This window comes from Cydia pomonella, chromosome 1 (assembly GCF_033807575.1).
Source record: "Cydia pomonella isolate Wapato2018A chromosome 1, ilCydPomo1, whole genome shotgun sequence".
NCBI classification, from domain to species: domain Eukaryota; kingdom Metazoa; phylum Arthropoda; class Insecta; order Lepidoptera; family Tortricidae; genus Cydia; species Cydia pomonella.
The window spans coordinates 44,561,298-44,582,907 of record NC_084703.1 but is presented as its reverse complement, the minus strand read 5'-3'; the positions used below and the strand labels follow the sequence as shown (position 1 = coordinate 44,582,907).

General features: G+C 41.8%; 1 protein-coding gene across 7 annotated transcripts in view; it reads left to right on the top strand.

The window, feature by feature from the left end:
* The first annotated feature begins 732 nt into the window (after positions 1-732).
* LOC133524761 (protein purity of essence) overlaps positions 733-21,610 on the top strand; it is a 145,994-nt gene continuing 125,116 nt past the window's right edge. For 3 of the 7 annotated variants that reach the window (XM_061860916.1, XM_061860920.1, XM_061860914.1), the window contains exons 1-13: positions 734-1,189; positions 6,155-6,252; positions 7,197-7,333; positions 8,018-8,138; positions 10,623-10,813; positions 12,559-12,722; positions 14,985-15,120; positions 15,959-16,081; positions 16,812-16,954; positions 18,383-18,584; positions 19,108-19,267; positions 19,526-19,692; positions 20,755-20,920. In XM_061860916.1, the coding sequence (XP_061716900.1) occupies positions 1,068-1,189; positions 6,155-6,252; positions 7,197-7,333; positions 8,018-8,138; positions 10,623-10,813; positions 12,559-12,722; positions 14,985-15,120; positions 15,959-16,081; positions 16,812-16,954; positions 18,383-18,584; positions 19,108-19,267; positions 19,526-19,692; positions 20,755-20,920 (1,930 nt within the window). In that variant the 5' untranslated portion in view covers positions 734-1,067. Of the gene's footprint in view, positions 1,190-6,154; positions 6,253-7,196; positions 7,334-8,017; positions 8,139-10,622; positions 10,814-11,779; positions 11,862-12,157; positions 12,281-12,558; positions 12,723-14,984; positions 15,121-15,958; positions 16,082-16,811; positions 16,955-18,382; positions 18,585-19,107; positions 19,268-19,525; positions 19,693-20,754; positions 20,921-21,610 lie in introns of those variants that run through there. The other 4 variants (XM_061860908.1, XM_061860940.1, XM_061860932.1 and 1 more) reach the window with 4 other exon arrangements.

The window sequence follows — 21,610 nt, the reverse complement described above, 5'->3', positions numbered from 1 at the left end:
GGCAGTCACACAATTCAAATGAGACTCTCAAAAGCCAGGAATACCATTCGAGCGGGGTCAGATGAGTATACCTAATAGCCTGGCCTATCTAAGTATGAATGATTAATTTTGAATGAGCCAAGGGAGTCTTTATCTCAAGAAAAATCTGAATAGCGTGATTCAGGATTCTGACTATACGGTACAACGCCATCTAACGTACGATTTAGAAACTAATCAAATCTTGTAAGATACGGAAGATGGAGATAAGGAACGACATCTCCATGTACTAAAACTTTAAATAGGTGGCGCTAGAATACCTAGAGTACTTGAACAAAAAAATCAAATCATTGACAGCGCAATCCACTCCGTCAATAACGCCTAGGTTCTTAGCTACTCTAGCGTTACTGTGGAGAGATTTGGAACTATTATTTATAGCTGACAGCTGGACACTTTTGCAACAGTTCTATAAGAGATGCCACTCCTCTTAATTCCACACTCCATATAGGGAGCCTGCAACTATAGGAGGCAGCACAGGAGCCGTCAGATTTTTAGCGTGAGGCGTAAATGTGATGTTTATTGTTCCAATGTAGCCCACAAGATGACAGAACCTACTATGCACAAGAAAACACGTGACGTGTAAATTTACATGTTTATTGTTCCGATTCAGGCCAAAAGATGGCAGACCCTCCAACGCGCACAGTTCCTATTGTAAGAGCCTGTGTTTTATTTTATGAAAACCACGTTCTTTTGTTTTTACGATTATTGTCTATTTGATTGTCTATGACCAGTTGCATGAACGTATCTTCCCGTTTCCGTGTTTAATTATAACGCATTTATTAATACATTTATATAATACATTTTTAAACTTTTAATCGAGAATCAAGCATAAAAAAGACCATTCAGTTCAAATTCAGTTTGTATCCGCGTGCGTAAATCATAAACAATTTACGCAAATGTGACGTATCTAGGAGTGTTGACCAATTCTGGTATTATCTGTGCCAGCAACCATAGACAGAGTAGATCTACCAAAGTGACAGAAATACGTACAGCAAATGTAAGAAGTCGAAAAAGAAAATATTAGTGCGATAATGGCCGCTTCGGGAGGAAATATCGAGTGGTCTACTACAGTTAAACCAATATTAACAGCTTTGTACGGCCCATTTTTCGACAAAAATGATGTTGCAGAGATAATACAATCGATCCTCAAAAGGTGAGTGTCCATGTCCGTATAATACTACCGTCCTAATTTTGATTCATCGTACCATTATTCAGCAAATTTACGATTATTCTTATTTCCCTGAAAATTTTAGACTAAATTAATCATTTATGTCTAGGTTATTGAACGATATTTATCGAATTGTGATAGGTCAATTATTACTTCGGTGGTACGATATTCCAGAAAAAATCTAATATAAGCCGCTTTTCGTATGCGGTTTTTTTGGGCATTCGATTTTACACTAGAAATACTAATTTAATCTCAACAAATCGGTTATAAAACAGATAAATAATAAATAAATAAATATTACAAGACATTATTACACAAATTGACTAAAGTCCCACAGTAAGCTCAATAAGGCTTGTGTTGAGAGCACTAAACAACGATATATATTATTATTATTATTATATTATGCCGCATGCCGAATGACTTGTGGGCCAAGATAACCACAGATTGGGTGCCCCACGAGTCAAACCGGGGATCTGGCAGACCTCGTCGGCGGTGGCGGGATAACTTAGACTCCTTTTTGAGGGACTGGTCGGTCGTAGCTCAAAACCGGGATGAGTGGAAGAAGAGGGGGGAGGCCTTTGCCCAGCAGTGGGACACAATGGGCTCGTTATAATATAATAATAATATTATTATAAGCGAGCAGCTATTTAGCTGATGAGCCTATGTCACACAGTGTCCTGTGTCTATACAGTTCAAAGTTTGTAAAGTCGTATCACATCACTAAGAAACACCAGTCTAACTTATTGTTTTATAAAAATATTTATATATAATATATAAATAATTTTATTAATATTATTAAAGCTTTTTTTCCACTTAACAAGTTTTGCAATGTGTTTCTAATTTACAACTATTTCTTCCATCTTTGTTATGTAGCCCCTCTGAAGGTAAAAGCCTCCTCCATTCCTTTCCACCTTCCTCTGTCCTTTGCCATATGCATCCAACATTTTCCTGCTGTGGTTATTATGTCAGCGGCCCACCTTTTCTTTTGTCTTCCCCATTTTCTTTTACCTGTTGGGCCCGGCCATTTAGTTATTTGGTAAGTCCATCTCCTATCTTCGTATCTTGACAAGTACCCGGCCTAGTTCCACTTCTGTTTTAAACTAAATTCAAGGGCATCTGTCAATTTAGTTTTCATGCGGATGTCTGCATTTCTCGTTTTTTGTATTTTTCTCACTTCGTTCCATAGCATGTTGACAAGATAAGATTTTATTTTTTACTTTTTCGGTCTAGACCCATGTCTGGCTAGCGTAAGTTAAGCTTGAAAGAATGGAAGAGTCTATTATAGTCTTTTTTATATTGAGACTATAAATATTTATAAATACTTAAATACATAGAAAATACCCATGACTCAAGAACAAATATCCATGGTCATCACACGAATAAATGCCCTTACCAGGATTTGAACCGGGGACCATCAGCTTCGTAGGCAGGGTCACTACCCACTAGGCCAAACCGGTCATCTAGATATTATTCGCATGTGAAATATTCAGCAGGCATGCTAGCTATTTTTAAGAAGATTCCTCGTGAATCAGGGAGCCTACTGGGAAAACCGATTTTCGCAAATTGTGGGGATCTTTCTCTTTTACTCTCACTGAGACGTAATTAGAGTGACAGAGAAAAATGCCCGCAGTTGATGAACTTCGATTTTCGCTGTTATAGCCTAGATTTCTAAAAAAATGGAAGATACAAATATCCTTATTGTATTTGTAAATATATATTTTATTTAAACATATTCGGTTTGTCATTAGTTACTTAACAATATTTCCTTATTTATACTATTTTATAGGAAGAATATTTTAAACAAATTTAAGTTTAAAATAGAAATGCTTAAAACTTGTCTCTAGTCATTAATTTTTTGTAGTGCCTAAGCTGAGAAAAGTAGTGTACCTTGTCTATGTGCTTTATTCAGTGCTTTCTATGTACAGCCACAGAATAAGTAATAGTACTACCGTACAGAAAGGAAACTTCCTACAAAACCAAAGTTTGACAGTGATTCAGGGCCGAATCATGTTGTCCCTTTATAATCTATGGAACTATCCCTTTCGACTATTTAGGGTTATCAGAATTAATGTAATTATCTTATTTGTGGTTGTGCACAGAAAGGAACATCAAGTTGTGCCAACCCTAATAATTGCTTGGAGCAATGCTGAGCCGAACAGAGCCGAGAAAGCCCGAATGCTTTAGTTTCCTCCCCCTGGTACAGTTAGCAAAGCTATTAGATTGTCACTCCTGCATATATATGTATTTATATGCAGGGGTGTCAAGCCAATAGTTGCTGACTGTACATTTCCTATCTTGGTATACTGCATATTTTCACAGTGTTCTGGGCAATCATTTTGAGCAAATCTTTCCTCTTCCTATTTACTATTGGAGCAAGCGTTTCCATTAACCGAACCAACAATTGCTCGCTCAGAACTGTTCCGAACAAACTGGGCCCTTAGTCCTATTCATGACCATCTTATTAAGTGTAGCAAATTCTCAAGTGTTAATCATACAGGGATTGAGGGAGGTGAAAGAGGGGTGATTGTCCTTTTTGAAATTAGTTAAGTCAAAATTACATTTGAACATGATATCCTCTTAAGGCCCAGCCATAGAAATGAAAAATCCAAAATTTGCCACTGGAATTTGAACCTATAGTGCACGGAATACAGTAGATTTTATTTTGTTTGAAAATTGCACGAAACAAAACAAATGCAACTCTGTCCTAATTGAATATGATTTAAATTTCATCGAACTGAATAAGTCCTATAGGTAGGACCTTGGGCCTTACGAGGCTAAAAATGGCACCTGATATGGCTACGACATAAAATCTTACTCCCAAAATATACCCAAGGGAAGAACCAACAGCGCCTTGCAGAACAGTTACAGATGTATTTGTGATATTAAAGAGTAAAACAATACAATGAGTCATTATTGCTTAATATGATGAAACTATTTTAACCTCTAAAGCTAATTAAATGCATTAAGTTTACCAAATGATAGTCTGCCCCCGCTATCTGTTTTACACTATGGAGCACGGAAAGTATTAAGTAAAGATTTCTGATATATAGATATCCGATACACCTGTCTGAATAGATTTGGAAATTAAATAGAACTTATACTTTTATTCAAGCATACTCACCCACCATCAATGCCTTGGGAGAGGCCTTTTTCACGTATGCGACATGCAACCAAATATATTAATGTAATGTAATTGTACAGTCAAATGTAAAAATATAGGTTACTCAATAATATGTCCCATAGCTCTTAATACGTCGGCGAATGAAGAGCTATGGGACATATTTTTGAATAAGTTGCGTGGACCCATATTTTCACATTTACTGTACTAAAACATTTGTTGTTTTTGCCCTAAAGCACCCTAGAGGTGCATAAGGGCCTTCACAAGCTCGCGCCACGCCTTTCTATCTTTAGCTCGCCTTCTGGCCTCGCTCCTGCTCAACCCGACCGCTCGTAGCTCTCTTAGGACGGACCGTTGCCAAGAGTGTACAGGACGCCCGGAGCCAGGGCTTCCGTCCGGCGGTTTCCACGCGAAAGCTATGGTAGCATTATTCGTTTCCCCTCTTCGAATAGTATGCCTTATCCATCTCCATTTCCGTGTCGCAATTTCTTCGTCAATGGGTGTTTGCCGGCAAATACTCCATAGGTCTTCATTTCGAATAGTTTTTGGCCAGAAAACGCGAAGGATCGACCTGAGGGACTTGTTGCCGAAGACCTGAAGTTTATTAGTTAGGCCTTTAGTCACTCTCCACGTTTCGCTTGAAAAAAAGGGTATATTACTATTAGTCTGTCCTAGCGAATGCTGCTTGCCATTTGCAAAGACAAAGTGTGGCGATGTCCTGTCCAATTTCGTGGTCCAATGTGTACTTGAATCTCACATTTTACTTGATGGGAGAGTGAGACTCAATGCACATTGGACCAAGAAATTGGACAAGTGGAATACCACCATTAAACTCTACTATGAACGTGTATTAATCAGCATATTTGAATGAATTGTAGGATCAGGGTACAATGAAGACTAATGCCCACCTAACGCAAGTTTATTTAAAAAATATATATGTTTATTTAATTTAAGAATTGAACTACTGTTCTATGTGCTTCCTAAAAGAAATCTAGACGTAGATTCCGAAATCATTGACATTTCTTAAATTATAAACATATTAAATAACCGGGTCTATTGCGAATTTATTTGTTAACCTTATTTCCGACGTTTCGACGCAGGTTCCTTATTTCCGACGTTTCGACGCAGGTTTCATTGGTCGTGGTCGCGGATAACTGATGTTATGTGCGGTCGGTGGTTTGAAATTGTACAAACGTAAAACCATGAGTGAAACCTGCGTCGAAATTCTTAATTTTTTATATTTTACATTCTTATATAGCTTGCGAATCATTTAAAACGTAACGCCACGCGCTTAGCGAGTTATTGTTATGCATATTTTAGACCCAAATGTTTACAAAAATATTATTGCAAAGGTTTCTCTTTAATTCTTTTGAATCATCTTATCTCAAGTTGGTTTTTATTAACTTTAATTTTTATGTGAGAAAAGTGACTCCTTTTAACCTTTTGAACGCTTTATGTCATAAACACAAACATCACCCAAACGCCAAGCTCCCGGGCGCAAGCGAGCTGATGTAAATTTACTTGAAAGTGTGAAGGTTACTTTGACAGTGTACGTCATCTCACAGTTGTCCTTGGCGCTGTGGGCACGACTAGTAACGATGGCTCTTGGCATTCAAAGGGTTAAACTTTAGACTTCAAATTCTTTACGTATACGTATAAAATTATTACGATGTCATTTATACACTTATAGCTCTACAAATAAGTATTTGATAGCGATCACAATATTTACCAGATATAATAATAATTGTTTGCTTCTTCATGCAAGATTTAATTGCAGGTGACCGTACCGTCTAATATTTATGAGTAAAATTAATATATTTTTTTGTTAACAGTGAAACCGACTTTCAGACCCATGCTGAAAGATACGATCTCTTCTACACATGTTTCGCGTGCCTATCAGCGCATTTTATCACAGTCAACGCTTCAAACTGTAAGTATTTCAACTTAAAATTATTCAATTATAAATCTAATACTGAGAGCCTACCAATACCGAAAGAAAGTTATGTGCCTGCCTATCACTCGAATTTGCAAGAACGTCAGAGAGGCAGATTCTTCTTTCTCATTCGCTCATTGCTGAGGATCGCGATCTCATGTCATTTGTCACCATTTTGCGCGGTCATAAACCTGCATGTTGCGGACTGCCACCAGCCGACCTCTTCATAGTGTTAGGGCCTACGCTAGCTGACGCGGACGCCCGCCACGTGCCCTCGTCCGCTCCGTGCACCCGCGTCAGCTAGCGTAGGCCCTTAGACCATCTCATAGGTAACTCACCCCTAGCATGTTTGCAATGCAACATGCTGGCACAAGCTAGGCAGATAAAGACATTTAGATTTTCGATTTTCCGGCAGCCCTTCTGGATGGTTTGACCAATAAAACGGGCTTGGTGAATGTATTTTCATTGATGAACATTTCACATCAGTATATTCCAAGTAAAATTGCATCTATGTGTGATGATCTTCCGCCCTTCCTAAACTCTTTTTTTGTCTGTACTCTGAAGATATGCGATCCTTTGAAACGGTTCATGTTAAAAAATACCGTGCTCCATACCCATATTATGGGTTCCAAAATACAAGCCATAGAGAGGCATAAGACTGCCGATTTCTGTAAAGTTCGTCCCTGATGTTGCTTTTGTCCTAAGGGTCCCCAGACGTGAAAAGGGCCTCCACAAGCTTGTGCTACGCCTTTTTATCTTTAGCGACCCTTCTGGCCACGCTCCAGCTCATCCCGACCGCTCGTAGCTCACTTATGACGGACCGTTGCCAAGAGTGTACCGGTGTTCGAGTCCTCACCGGGAGCGGCTTGAACTGACAGCGATGGTAGCGTTATTCGTTTCCTCTCTCTGATATGGGATTAAATTAAATTAAACATCCACAGTGTCGCCCGACCAGCTAGGGCCAGCACGCGACGCGTTCCGCGTGATCCTACGACAGATCCTCAAGAAACTCTCCGAGGCCGGACTCAGCTATGAGGACTCTACCACTACCGCTGCCACGAATGTGTCAGTTAAGCAGGTTAGTTACTACAACCATTTGCATTAGCGTCTTTTGAGCGTCGGTGTCTAGTCAGCGCTATGGATTTTGGCGTCGCTGCGCAGTTGCGCCAACGTTGCGTCGAGCAGTAGCCATAGAGTTGAGTAGACGCTGACGCTCGGGAGACGTTAGTGTAGGATCTATCTTACAAATCTCAACGCGCGGCGTTCCGCGTAATCCGGGACCTGCTATGAGGGCTCTAACACTACCGCTGCTACGAATGTGTCATTCAACTTTTCTATCATCTGGAAAAGTGCACGTTAGGTGGTCTTTACATTGGATACCAATATCCAATTCAATTTCTCTGAATATTGGATTGGATTAACTGTCGCCTGCGGTATTTCCGGACCGATACGGTTTAAACCTTCAAGAAAAGAGCGTACTATCTTAAATTCTGGCAACGCACTTACAACCCCTCTGGTGTTGCAGGTGTCCATAGGCGGCGGTAATCGCTTACCATCAGGTGATCCGTCTGCTCGTTTGCCTCTACCACAAAAAAAAAAAGAAATCGCCCGTCGCTCCGGTGTGCGAGCGGGACATCGCTATATACAGAATACAGATATATTGTTACGACTAGTAATATTGTGAAAAATATTGTGAATGTAGTAGTAATTTATCCAGTGTGTCCAATCTATTTTTTTTTAATTTAAATTTGTTTTTGTCTAGCTCCTTCTCCCTATCGTGGGTCTATGCGGTATCGAAGGGGGCGGCTACCCCCAACTGGACCTGGTCATCCTCACGTCGCTCCTCAAGAGCGCCAAACTGCCCGCTCACGTCATCATACCTGGTACGTGCCTGTACATTTTTACTGAGTTATGGTTGTTTCTAGGGCTCGCGGTGGTGTCCGTGATTCGTGAACCCGTAGCCGTGCGCCCGGTTTCGTGTTTCACGGCAACGGTTTTCTGGTCCGTTCCACACGTGAAATTCGGCTACGTGAAATTAGGGTACGTGAATCCGTGTAGATCCGTGTAGGCGTGATCACGGCTTCACGTATCTTAAGAACACGCCGGTTCGGTCCGCCCGCGACGTTGAGTGAAGATACGATGCGGTCTCTAAGAGCTACGAATAAAAATGTATCGTGATTTTTTTATTCATAGCTCTAATTCCGTTTCATTACTTTTGAATTAAAATTTATTTCCAATAGTAAGTCCTTTTAAATATTAATGAGTAATAAATGAATAGAACAAAACATTAATTACAATGAATAGCTACTTTAATAAGCGGGTTGCTAAAATAATACCACAACACTGTGTGTCAGGAGACCAACTGTGATGTCAGGAGTAACTAATGACAATGAATGGGAGTTCAAAATTCTAAACTGCCCCCTCGGGATTAAATAAAAAATACCACGCATTGTAAAACAAAACATCGCGGTCACTTCTTTCAACTTCACGAACAAAAGGTAAAGCCCACAGCTACTTATGTATATTGTTTGTTTCATTTTGTCTGCACGTGCAACTGCACTTCTTATCTACAAAAAAAACCCGGTATGTTGGCTTAGCTTGTTAGTCATACAATAAAACACTCTAACAATAATATGTCATTATTACCTTCAATCTAGAAATAAACAGTACTCTTTAATGTGCCGAAAGTCCGAAACTGATAAGAACTGCAGCTGCGTACTTTTTTTTCCGTGGCCCCGTACATGTGTTTTTGTTGAATTTGTTTACCTGTATTACCTTTATCATATCTACCGAAGATTTGCAGAAATTTACCCTTTTGTTTCTTTGAATTAGGATTGCCTTGTTTATATTTAGGCTACGTTATATTCTTTGATAGTAGCAAGCTTTTACAAGTATGTTTCATTCATTTCATTAATACTTAACAGAATAAAATGTCTTCTTTTGATTTAATAATGACAACCAGTAGCACAGCGTTGCTTAAGTTCATAATTATAATGATACTTACTACGAAGCTGATGGTCTCGGGTTCAAATCCTGGTAAGGGCATGTATTTGTGTGATGAGCATGGATATTTGTTCCTGAGTCATGGGTGTTTTCTATGTATTTAAGTATTTATAAATATTTATATATTATATATATCGTTGTATAAGTACCCTCAACACAAGCCTTATTGTGCTTACTGTGGGACTTAGTCAATTTGTGTAATAATGTCGTATAATATTTATTTATTATTATTATATTAGTGCAATGCAACGAGCAGGTCGCTAGTTTTGACTAAAATCAATAGCTGGTTATACAAAAAACAGAACAACCCCAAATTATTTAGATATAACCATTATATTCAAATCGATGCAAAAAATACAATTTAAGTTTAATTCACACGTAAATGTTTGTCCGACGAACGTCCCGTATTCAATATACTAAGTGGTAACTCAATTCAATAATACCTAGTCCTTATTTATTTTTCTCCCGGGCGTGTCGAACCTACGAGACGTGCGATAAGTACCTATCCAACGGAACCGAGCCCGAAGCTCCGCACACGAACGCAGGTACGGGCTACGTATCATGGCGTGTCACGGTCACGGCGTGTCACGTGAATCCGGACGCGAACGTAGGTACGAGGTACGTACCTTGCCGTGTTCGTGAAATTCGTGATCTTAGTACCGCCGGGCTTAAGAACCCGTAGCTACGGATCGGCGTGTATCACGGATATCAGGAGCCCTAGTTGTTTCTGTGGCATCTTCTCTGTCACCGACAAGTGACAACGTTGTGCTACAAGATTGTATCATGGAGTTAGCACGTTCTACACCGTGGGCCATTTAAACCCGGCAGATTGTAACCATGCATTCCTGAGGTCATTATCTTCCTCGCGTTGTCCCGCCATTTTTCCACAGCTCATGGGAGCCTGGGGTCCGCTTGGCGACTAATCCCAAGAATTGGCGTAGTAGGTAGTAGGTAACTTGACCGTGACGTCGTTTGCTAGCATTTCATATAAATTCCATGGTGGCCAATCGTTTTGACAATTCGAAAAAGTAACTGATTTAACTACTAGTTGAATAATCTATGTAATAAACGATTGTTGCCTTTATCAACAAAGTAGCGATTGCTTTCAGTTTCAGCAGTCAAAAGACGTGTGTTCTTATTGCCTACGGCTGAAAAAAAAAACGAAATATACGCTCATATACGGAAATTTCTTCAGAAGAATTTTATAAAGACCGCGCGACTTAGGGCCAGATACACCAACCACAGACTGATCAACGTCACGCAGCAGTGATATATGAAACTTCCCATACATTTTCACAAATTTAGCGAACGCATAAACGGTGTCAGCTTAGTGCAACCGATCCTTAAGCATATTTCCCTCGCAGACGCTGCCACGACATCAACAACACCACCGATCGCGGCCGAAAAGCAGGCCGTGTCCAACACCCAGCGCCGCTCCGACGCGCTCCTAGAGCAGCTGACCGAGCCACTGAAGAGCGCTGGCTCGGCGCTGGCGCCGCTCGCGCCCGGCAGCGATGAGGACAGCGAGAGTGCCCAGCCACAAGCTGATGTCAAGGTAAAATCTTAAAAATGGGTACACCATATACACTTCCAGCAGTAGGGACAGAGAGAGCACGAGTGTTTGGGATCTCATCGTTATAAGCAACAAGTATGCAGCGAGTAGCGTTGAACACTGAAGCTGAAGAGCGCCGGCTCGGAGCTGGCGCCGGACGCGGCCGGCAGCGATGAGGACAGCGAGAGTGCCCAGCCACAAGCTGATGTCAAGGTAAATCTATAAAATGGATACACTATATACACTTCCAACAGTAGGGACAGAGAGAGCACGAGTGTTTGGGATCTCATCGTTATAAGCAACAAGTATGCAGCGAGTAGCGTTGAACACTGAAGCTGAAGAGCGCCGGCTCGGAGCTGGCGCCGGACGCGGCCGGCAGCGATGAGGACAGCGAGAGTGCCCAGCCCCAAGCTGATGTCAAGGTAAAATCTTAAAAATGGGTACACCATATACACTTCCAGCAGTAGGGACAGAGAGAGCACGAGTGTTTGGGATCTCATCGTTATAAGCAACAAGTATGCAGCGAGTAGCGTTGAACACTGAAGCTGAAGAGCGCCGGCTCGGAGCTGGCGCCGGACGCGGCCGGCAGCGATGAGGACAGCGAGAGTGCCCAGCCACAAGCTGATGTCAAGGTAAATCTATAAAATGGATACACTATATACACTTCCAACAGTAGGGACAGAGAGAGCACGAGTGTTTGGGATCTCATCGTTATAAGCAACAAGTATGCAGCGAGTAGCGTTGAACACTGAAGCTGAAGAGCGCCGGCTCGGAGCTGGCGCCGGACGCGGCCGGCAGCGATGAGGACAGCGAGAGTGCCCAGCCACAAGCTGATGTCAAGGTAAAATCTTAAAAATGGGTACACCATATACACTTCCAGCAGTAGGGACAGAGAGAGCACGAGTGTTTGGGATCTCATCGTTATAAGCAACAAGTATGCAGCGAGTAGCGTTGAACACTGAAGCTGAAGAGCGCCGGCTCGGAGCTGGCGCCGGACGCGGCCGGCAGCGATGAGGACAGCGAGAGTGCCCAGCCACAAGCTGATGTCAAGGTAAATCTATAAAATGGATACACTATATACACTTCCAACAGTAGGGACAGAGAGAGCACGAGTGTTTGGGATCTCATCGTTATAAGCAACAAGTATGCAGCGAGTAGCGTTGAACACTGAAGCTGAAGAGCGCCGGCTCGGAGCTGGCGCCGCACGCGGCCGGCAGCGATGAGGACAGCGAGCGTGCCCAGCCACAAGCTGATGTCAAGGTAATATCCATAAAATGGATACACTATATACACTTCCAGCAGTAGGGACAGAGAGAGCACGAGTGTTTGGGATCTCATCGTTATAAGCAACAAGTATGCAGCGAGTAGCGTTGAACACTGAAGCTGAAGAGCGCCGGCTCGGAGCTGGCGCCGCACGCGGCCGGCAGCGATGAGGACAGCGAGCGTGCCCAGCCACAAGCTGATGTCAAGGTAATATCTATAAAATGGATACACTATATACACTTCCAGCAGTAGGGACAGAGAGAGCACGAGTGTTTGGGATCTCATCGCTATTACCGATCTCGCAAAATGTATTCACTATTATACATTTCCATTGAGACTCAAACAAATAGTTTAGAAGGTTGTTAACAAGGGTGACTAACTACATTTTGCTTGAACACACAGAATTTTGGGCTTCCCTATCAGTTAAACTTTACTTTTAAGTCTAAACATAACATGTAACTAATTCAGACCATACTTGTCAACAGAAATGGGTTTCCACCACAGCCGCATCACTCCTGATGGAACTTAGAGCCGGCTCAGTGATTCTCAAAGTCTGCTCAGCTCTGCCGTGCCTACAACGGTATCTGAGCCGCTGGGAAACCGCCAAGGAGATGATGGCCTCTCCACAGTTCAACTCTGACGCGTCACTGTGAGTATTAAAGCCAGTTGAATATTGGGATCCGTGTCTTTGGGAAGTTGGCAGGGTCGTCATGTAAAGGCAGAAGTTCATATTTAAAAACAAGCCACACTATATATAGATAGCTAGATAGAATAATTTATTTCTCATTGAAAATTACATGATATTTAACAATGGTGCAATGTTCCTAAGAGTCTTGGTGCCTGTACAAAGGAGATATCAGAGGGCTTGACACTTTCCACATGCGTTGTTTACGCAGCGTACTTAGGATTAAGTGGCAAGATCGTGTGACTAACACGGAGGTATTACGTCGGGCCAATAAGTCCGGTATGGATGCCATTCTAATTGTTCATGCCAAACGCAATTACACGGTACGCGCCATGAACGGCGAATTGCTTAGCATCCAAAGATTAAAAAGTAGATCATGTGTCACTGCTTTCATTACGGACACATTTCATGTTGATGGCCCTATTTCCGCCGGTTAGTCGGATACCGAGCGTTGCAGCTAACGTACGTACTGTTTGTCTGTCGGGTAACAGGCCACAGTTGAGCTATCCGCCATATTGAGCACGTCACGTGTTATCGGTATAAATCTTGTCAATCCATAAAACTAATAATCGTATCACGATTGTAGCGCACTCAGGCCCTAGTGTCCGAATTTAGAGTAGTGTGCGTTAATTAATATACGTGTATGTGAAATATCGAGTTTTCTTACGCATCTACCTATCCTGAGATTCCGTGTCGTAGCGATTCGGGTCTTCACCAGAACCAAGGCCGTGGATGGCTTTGTGTCACAAACCAAATCAACGAGTCACCCCGGCCCATAGCGGACACCAAAGAGAAGTATTTGGAGACTTATTCGTGGAGTGAGTCAGATCGCCAACAGTGGGTGAGCCAAGTCGGGGACTGGATCAGCTCGCTACATTTTGGTGGACCATTCGGGAGTGGTTCTACCGCCAACACTAATGAAAAGCAAACTAAGATGGAGTGGCCACGTCTGTCGCAAGGATGACTGTAGACCCCCTAAGTCCGTTTTCTATTCGGAACTCTAGGATGGGAAGCGTAGCCACGGGGGACAGTTTCTGCGATATAAAGACGTTCTGAAGCGTCATCTCAAAGCTTGCGACATCCCATTATGGCGTCGGGAGGAGCTTGCGATTCAGAGATCAGAATGGCGGTATAATAAGGTAAGAGAAGGTGTAGTATTTTCGAAGAAGCTCGACTTGAACACCTGGACCAAAAGCGCCTTCAACGGAAGTCTCGACCTAAGCCGTCCTACGCATACAGATATAACGACCAAGGGCAGCTTTATTGTGCACAGTGCGACCGGATATTTAAGACTAAGTTCGGTTTTGCGGGCCATATACTTGTACGTGCTCATCAGAGGAAATTGTAAAGGTCGCCGTTGTCGGATACGACATGGAGGACTATATTATTGAATAACATGAACTCACAAAAAGATCGTCAGATTGTATAAGATTATAATTCATTACAAATAATTATTAAGGAAAAATAAATATAACAAAAAATTAAAAGTAAAAGTTAAATACAGTGAAATATAATGTCAGAGAATACATCAGAAGCAACAAGTTTATTGTATTTTTAATTGTTACTTGTTATGGTCACCTAATTACTTTGAAAATTACAGCATCAAATATATAGCGAAGGCCAAGGTGCCCAAATATATCGGAACACTTCTTTATTTCTTTGGCAACAAGGTGTGTTACGATATATCTGGCTACTTTGGCCGTCCATATTTATTTAATACTTGCTGTGTGATACTTGGGATGTGTTAAGTGATAGCATAAGCTGGATTACAATTTTTTATTAATAGTTTCATCGATCAAGTTTTTAGGATCTAATGTTTATATGGGATCCATTGCATTAAAGCAATACAAAAGTCAGAAATGATAGTCAAAGTCCCACAGTCTTACTTGACTCGCAAAACACTCCTAACAAAATAAGTGACCGTGACGTCACGGTCACTGAGAGCTCATCTTGGGGTATGCAAAACAAGAAAATAGCGATTTAGTCGGTCAAATATGTATTGGGCTTAAGTATATAGGATCTATACAATATTTTGTTGGATAAAATGTAAGAAATCAAATGGCAGCCTTACTTGATTCCTTTTTGGAAGTTAAAAAGACCTTGAATTTTGAAACATTCAGGTCCTGTATTTTTTATCATGTCCATATAATTTTTAAATGATTAATTGGTCATTTGCTATCTATTTCACTAGATTTTGTTATAAAATTCAACATTTTTGTTTAACAGGCAACACTTCCTCGTGAACGAAGTGCTGGTGTGTCGCCTCGCGCTCTCTTTGCCTTGCCTCGAACCATTCACCGCCGAACGTATATCGACGCTCAGCGACGTTAGCACCGCTTGGCTGCTCTGCGCTACTGCCCAGGTATGTCCAATGTAGGCCACAGTTGAATGAAGTGCTGTTGCGTCATACCCTCTCTGCCTTGCCTCGACCCATTCACCCGAGCGTATATCGACGCTCAGATTAGCACTACTTGGCTGCTCTGTGCTACTGCCCAGGTATGATGTTGTGTTATTCTCCACACTAGAGATGCGCAAATAGCTTCACTGAGTTGAAATGATTGATTCATATCTTTCGTTCGCGGAGATATACTTCACTCATTTCGCTCAGTGGATCTGTAGAGTGCGTAAAAGAGATGGTTGTAATACATATATAAGTATGACAAAGATGGCTTATCACGCGTTATGATCCCGTCATGTTTTCCCGACACCCTCCGAACTGCTCCGAAACGGTCGTTTCGTATATTCGCATCGTCTCACTCTTTTGGGTCGGCCGGCTCATTCGAATCATGAGTGGGAGAGAGCGAGCAAGTAACACCTGAGATAGATGAGTTACTGAGCGAGTTAAATCTCAAGAGAGTTCAATCAAAATATACAATGAATTATATTATCGTATAATACGATGAATTTTATCAACAAGTCACCCTCCATACCTATGTTTTTTCTCAACCATTTTAAAAATGCACCCGTTTAATGTTTTACGGCGCCAAACACGACTGTCGACTACTTTTTTCTGATCAGTCCATTTACCTGTCGCACATTTAAAAAAAAACATGCGATAGCTTATGAATTAGGGCATACATTTCAAGCATAAATGTCACAGATAACTTAAACTCACTTGCTCAGCAATTTCTATTGCTGTCTTTATATTTAAAACAGTATAAATAAGTTCTATAGTTAATTTCTACATCTTTATTGTACAGGCATCCTTGCACCCGAAGGACGAAGAGAGTGAACAGCAAACAGCGAGCCTGGTCGAAAGCGCGCTCAGTTTATATCATACAGTTGGAGAGACTTTCCGGGAGAGCACCAGAGCGGGAGGCTATGTGAGTATATCAACATCTTTATTTTGCATATTAGACATTTGCGTCATATCTGACCAAATTCAGAAACAGACTAGACGAAAGACCAGAAGAACGCGGCGGCACGCAGCTGTCGAGAACGGTTACTCATGCACTGCTAATCCATTGATATATATCTAAGGACGGGCCTTACGGGCAATAAGGATGGGGCCAGTACAGCGGTGTCACGCACACGAATTCGAGCCAATCGTGCAGTCTAACGCCACAACGCGATTGGTTGATGAGTTCGCATCACGCGTGCGATTGGTTGTGGCACCGCTGAACTGGCACCATTCTTAGTGCCCGTCTTGAAAATAGAGATCTAGGCTCTCCGAAACAAGCTCGAGTGACTAAAATACGTGAGTTAAACCCTATAAATTGTTAAAAACGTAGAACATGTTTTTCATTGTGCTTTTCACTTAGTGTTTTTTTAAACTGAATCCTCAAATCCTGTGTAACATCTTACTATTTAGGCACTATTTAGGTGTTTCTATATATTTATATGTTTAACAAAAATGTAAACTATAGATCTAGGTCTACATCTAGGTGGAGACGTGCCTCGCCAGAGGCAACGTGGCCGAGGCACGTCTACACAGAGGCAAGACGCGGCTCATTATATGTGTAGATCCACCTGTTCACGCATATTTCTTTAGAAAAACACTTCCTTTATACATAACCGTGCGTCCGACCGTCTGATTAATTATCTTTCGATCAGGTCTACCAAAATCATCTAATGATCGGCGGCTGGGTGCTCCTCTGCGGGCTGCATCACGCGCTGGCCGGCGCGCCTATGGTCACCTCCACGCCCGGCAAGAGCCCGGCTAAAACACAGTCGCGGCCATACAATTTAACCAAAATGTAAGTATTCTTAAGACTGAGTTGACCGTCCAGGGCTTCCCTCATTATGGGAACTGTGTTTCCCAATAAGGGTAATTCTACGAGACTGTAACGTCAGTTACCAATTCTTTCTTGTGTTCTTACATTAAGCACTTGCCTGCCTGCTTAGGCAGATTTAAGTATCCAGATATCTACCTTTAGGGCTACGCCAGACATACAGACACTTAAAGTTGCTTAATTAATGTAAGAACACACGAAAGAATTGGTAACTGACGTTACAGTCTCGTGGAATTACCCATAAACCAATTCATTTATGCAGAAATCAGTATATTTATATTATTGTCCTACTTACTCCTTATTTTTTTTATTTATGTGATATAGTTTTATATTACTTACTTTCGACTTTATCACCTGAATGGGAAAATGTGGCTACCATTTGCCGTTTAGTTGATAAAGAAAAAATAAGCAATATAAAACTATGCGACAAAGACCATAAGTTAGATAGATGGATAAAAACTTTATTCGTTTCCACAACATGGTAGGTAGGTATAGACAAAAAGAAGACATGCAGCTTAGAATTATTATTAAAAACTAGTTTACAATTCTTGAAATAATAGAAATACAAAACAAAACCATGTGCCAGGATCTTAAAAAAATAAAAAGACTGTACAACACTTAATTCTTATTAATCTAACTTAATGATGGTCATGTTGTGTGTGTAATGGCGTGCGCTTTTGTGCATTAGATATAGTAGGTACATTATTGAGATTTAATTTGGATGTTACACAATTTGACCCTAAGACCCCTTTATAAAATTGAATTTAAATTGAAATAAATAAATTAGACTACTTCATATACGAGGGAGTTTCAGCCTTGAAGTTTTTGATGGTTTAAAAGGTGTAATCGTTATTTAATTTTAAAATTGAATTTACTTTTTAAATGACGAATTTTATTGATCAATTTATACTAACATGCAAATACAAATGCAATCCGCCACATGTTTCGTCAAAACACAAATGTAATCCGCACAAGCATCGTCACAAACTTATTGTACATTAACACTAAAATGACGAATTGGGGGAGGAATGTTGTTCCAACATTTTGCTGCACGGTAGCGGGAACTCCCTTTAAAAGCAGCAGTTGGGGAATCAGTAGGAAATAGTACATTACGATACAAGTGCGAAAAATGAGTGGCGATAAATTAAAACACGACCGAAGGGAGTGTTTTAAATCGACACGAGTTGCGAATTACCTATTCGCACATGTATCGTACAACGTTTTACAGTACATATGGCCCTTTAAATGTTCGACATAGTAACGTAATATGCTAATTTTCGCACTAGTGCGGTAAAGTAGCACCATATGTACTGTAAACAATATTAATATACTAATATATGTGAGATCTTTTTCGAGGAAGTTGATGAAAACACACTTATGTATTTCCCACAGGCAGCAAGGCCTCGGCGCAGTGTGGGTGGCGCTCGGCGGCCGTTGCCTCGCGTGGCTCGGCGCGCTGCTGTCCGACGCGCGCCTCGAGGCGCTCAGCGGCGGCACAACGGGCACTAGCGCCCCGGCGCCGCTCGCGATCCTCGGACAGCACACGGCGCACGAGAGGGAGCTGCGCCTCACCAGCGCCGCGCCCGTACACCAGGCAAGTGAGACTTTTAAATAGGTGGATTGCCAAAGATAACTTTGTAGCCAGTATATTTACTGCCTTCTTTCTAGACATGGTTATAAGTTTTAGAACGCCATTTGACTTTGATCCTTATCCTTTCACTGATATGTGTTTAATTTGTTAAATATCAAAATAGTGGCGCCATCTTATCGGCCATAAGCCACAGGTTGTGTGTGGCGCCATCGCTCGAAACCATGCCGCCATACCTTTGGCCTTTTAACTACTAGATGGCGCCTCTTTTTGATATTTAACAAATTAAATTGCAGAAAACGCAAAAAGATAGTTTTTTTCGAGGATTTTTTTTTAAATTAATTTGGCCAAAACACAACATTTTTTGCTCTTTATGACCTCAGGCCACATTTTGTAATAAGTATTAATAAACATGGAAAGTCGTCGTACATAAACATTTTTGAGGTTATTCGCTCCGCTTTGCCGTTACCAGCATTCACCGGAACCCTAAACCTCACCACTATAATAATAAAGCACATATTCCCGACAGCTCCTCGTCGCTCTCGGCGTCGTGTGCTACCGCAAAGCGACTAACCTCAAGCGGACTGTGGCTCAGAAACAAAACGCGGACGCCGACCCGGACCGGTCGGATTCTACAGTTTACTTCCAGGACATGACCATGTGCTCTGAAGATTCGGAGACTGACGATGGTAAGGGTTTTGTAACCTCAATGACAGACATTCTCAACAGCCAAAGTGACCAATATCAAGCGGACGGTGGTGCGGAAACAAAACGCCGAACATATTTATAAACTCGACTGTACCCTGATCCAACTGTATTTTATTTCGATCTTTGCAAAAGTCTCTTCACTCAATTGCCGCCATATTCAAAGACGAGAATACGAACACTACCGTAATCTGAAACTTTGCGTGTATATCCTCAATGAACAATGTATACTTGTCCAACAGACAGCGAGCTTCTATTCGGCCTCTGGTTCGAGTCTACCCTTGCCGCCGCCAACGCCACAGAGAGTACGAGCATTGCCCGTACCGGTGGTGCCGAAGGGTCCGACGCCGCGGAGCAACCTTCGAGGCCTCACCAGGCACTCGTGCCGGACAAATCGGAGCCTTATTCTGTGAGTGATACGGTCGAGATTAGACTTAACTATAGAAATGCCTTGGTTCTTTGTCATTGTGCCTGGCTCGAATTGACTCTAGTCGCCATCGCCATAGAGAATACGAACATTGTACGCACCGGCGGCGCTGAAGGGTCCGACGCCGTAGAGCAACCTTCGAGGCCTCAGCAGGCGCTCGCGCTGGACATATTTGAGTCTTATTCTGTGTGTAATACGGTTGAAATTAGACATTTGATTATTAAATAATAGTGCGGAAAATAGGAAATTCGCAATGAGTGTAGATAAATTAAAACACGACCGAAGGGAGTGTTTTAAATCAACACGAGTTGCGAATTACCTATTTGCACGTGTATTGTACAACGTTTTATAGTACATATGGCTCTTTAAAGTTTTGACATATGCACGGAAAGTGCTCGTTCCCGCACGCGTGCGGTAAAGTAGCACCATATGTACTGTAAAGATACATTTTATATTCCTTGGATTGAGATTAAGTCAGTATTTTAAAAGTTGCCCCCAATATGTATAGTAAATATTTTTAGATTCACATTACGTGTGTGGATTCGGCGGTTTTAAGAGAAAAATCGGTTGAATACAGAGCGAACGCGATTTCGGGGTTGGTCCCCCCGTAAATTATTGAAGGTGACTAAATAAACACTCTGTATTAGTTATAAATTGTTGAGCAATACACTTTTCGCCAGTCGCGACACTCGTGACATCTAGTGTGAAGTAGCGGTACTGATAAATCCGCTACTTGACGCTAGATGTCGACTGCGAAAATGATAAGCGATTTGGTAAGAAGACTGATGTATGAACACTTTATGCTTACTTATTTCTCTATCCTCCTAACGCCCAGCCATACCAATGAAAAATACAAAATTTACCACTGAAATTTGAACCCATAGTGTAGGGAATACAGTTTGTGTTTTCGAATTGAACGAAACAAAACAAATGCAACTCTGTTACTGTTGAATATGATTTAAATTTCACCGAACTGAATAAGGCCTCTGTAGGACCTTGAGCTTTTCGTGGCTATGACAGAACTAATTAAATATTGTTCTGCAGTACATCCGACTGGCGACTGAAGTGTTCACGCTACTCACGGAGGAGATCATCAGCCCGGGCTCGGAGCGGCTCGGACAGAACGCGTTGCAACTGCACGACGCGCACCAGGCGCTGCTCGCCGCGCTGGCCAAGGACCTGGACCGGGAGACGGCGCGCACTGACACAGGTACCTTCACCCTTTAACCCTTTGAACGCCTAGAACCCCTAAAGTATGGAGCGTGGAATTAAAAGGCGGAAAATCTCTATGTATGAAAAGTGTTCATCAAAAAAACATTAAATAAGCGGCAAATACGCAATGCGACAAAATTCAAAACACGTTTTAACATTTTTGACATCATCCCACAAACAACGTACGTAATTTGGTCGGGTTATTTGTTGGCCGTCCCCCGTTTCATCTCTATATTATTATACCTCTATGGTTCATGTAATCCATGAGCCTACCTAGGGCCACCGGAGAGATTAGGAACTATTATTTAAATCTGAAAGCTGGTCACTTTTGCAATAGTTCTGCCATAAGAGATTTTCCTCCTTTTAATTTCACACTCCATACGTTAAAGGCGTCGTTACTAGTCGCGCCCACAGCGCCAAGGACAACTATAGGTGTTATGGCGGACGCTGTCAAAGTAACCTTCACACTTCCAAGTAAGGTTTAGCTCCGCCCGGGTGCGCCCGGGAGCTTGGCATTGAGTGATGTTTGTGTTTATGACATAAAGTGTTAAAAAGACACTGTCCACATAGATTTATGCTTTTTTATCTCTATTCCATGCGCATAATTATATTGCTGTCGCACTCGCACAGAGACATTGACAACCGGCATCATGGGCGTCAATAGAGACAGCAACACGCGGGTTACTGT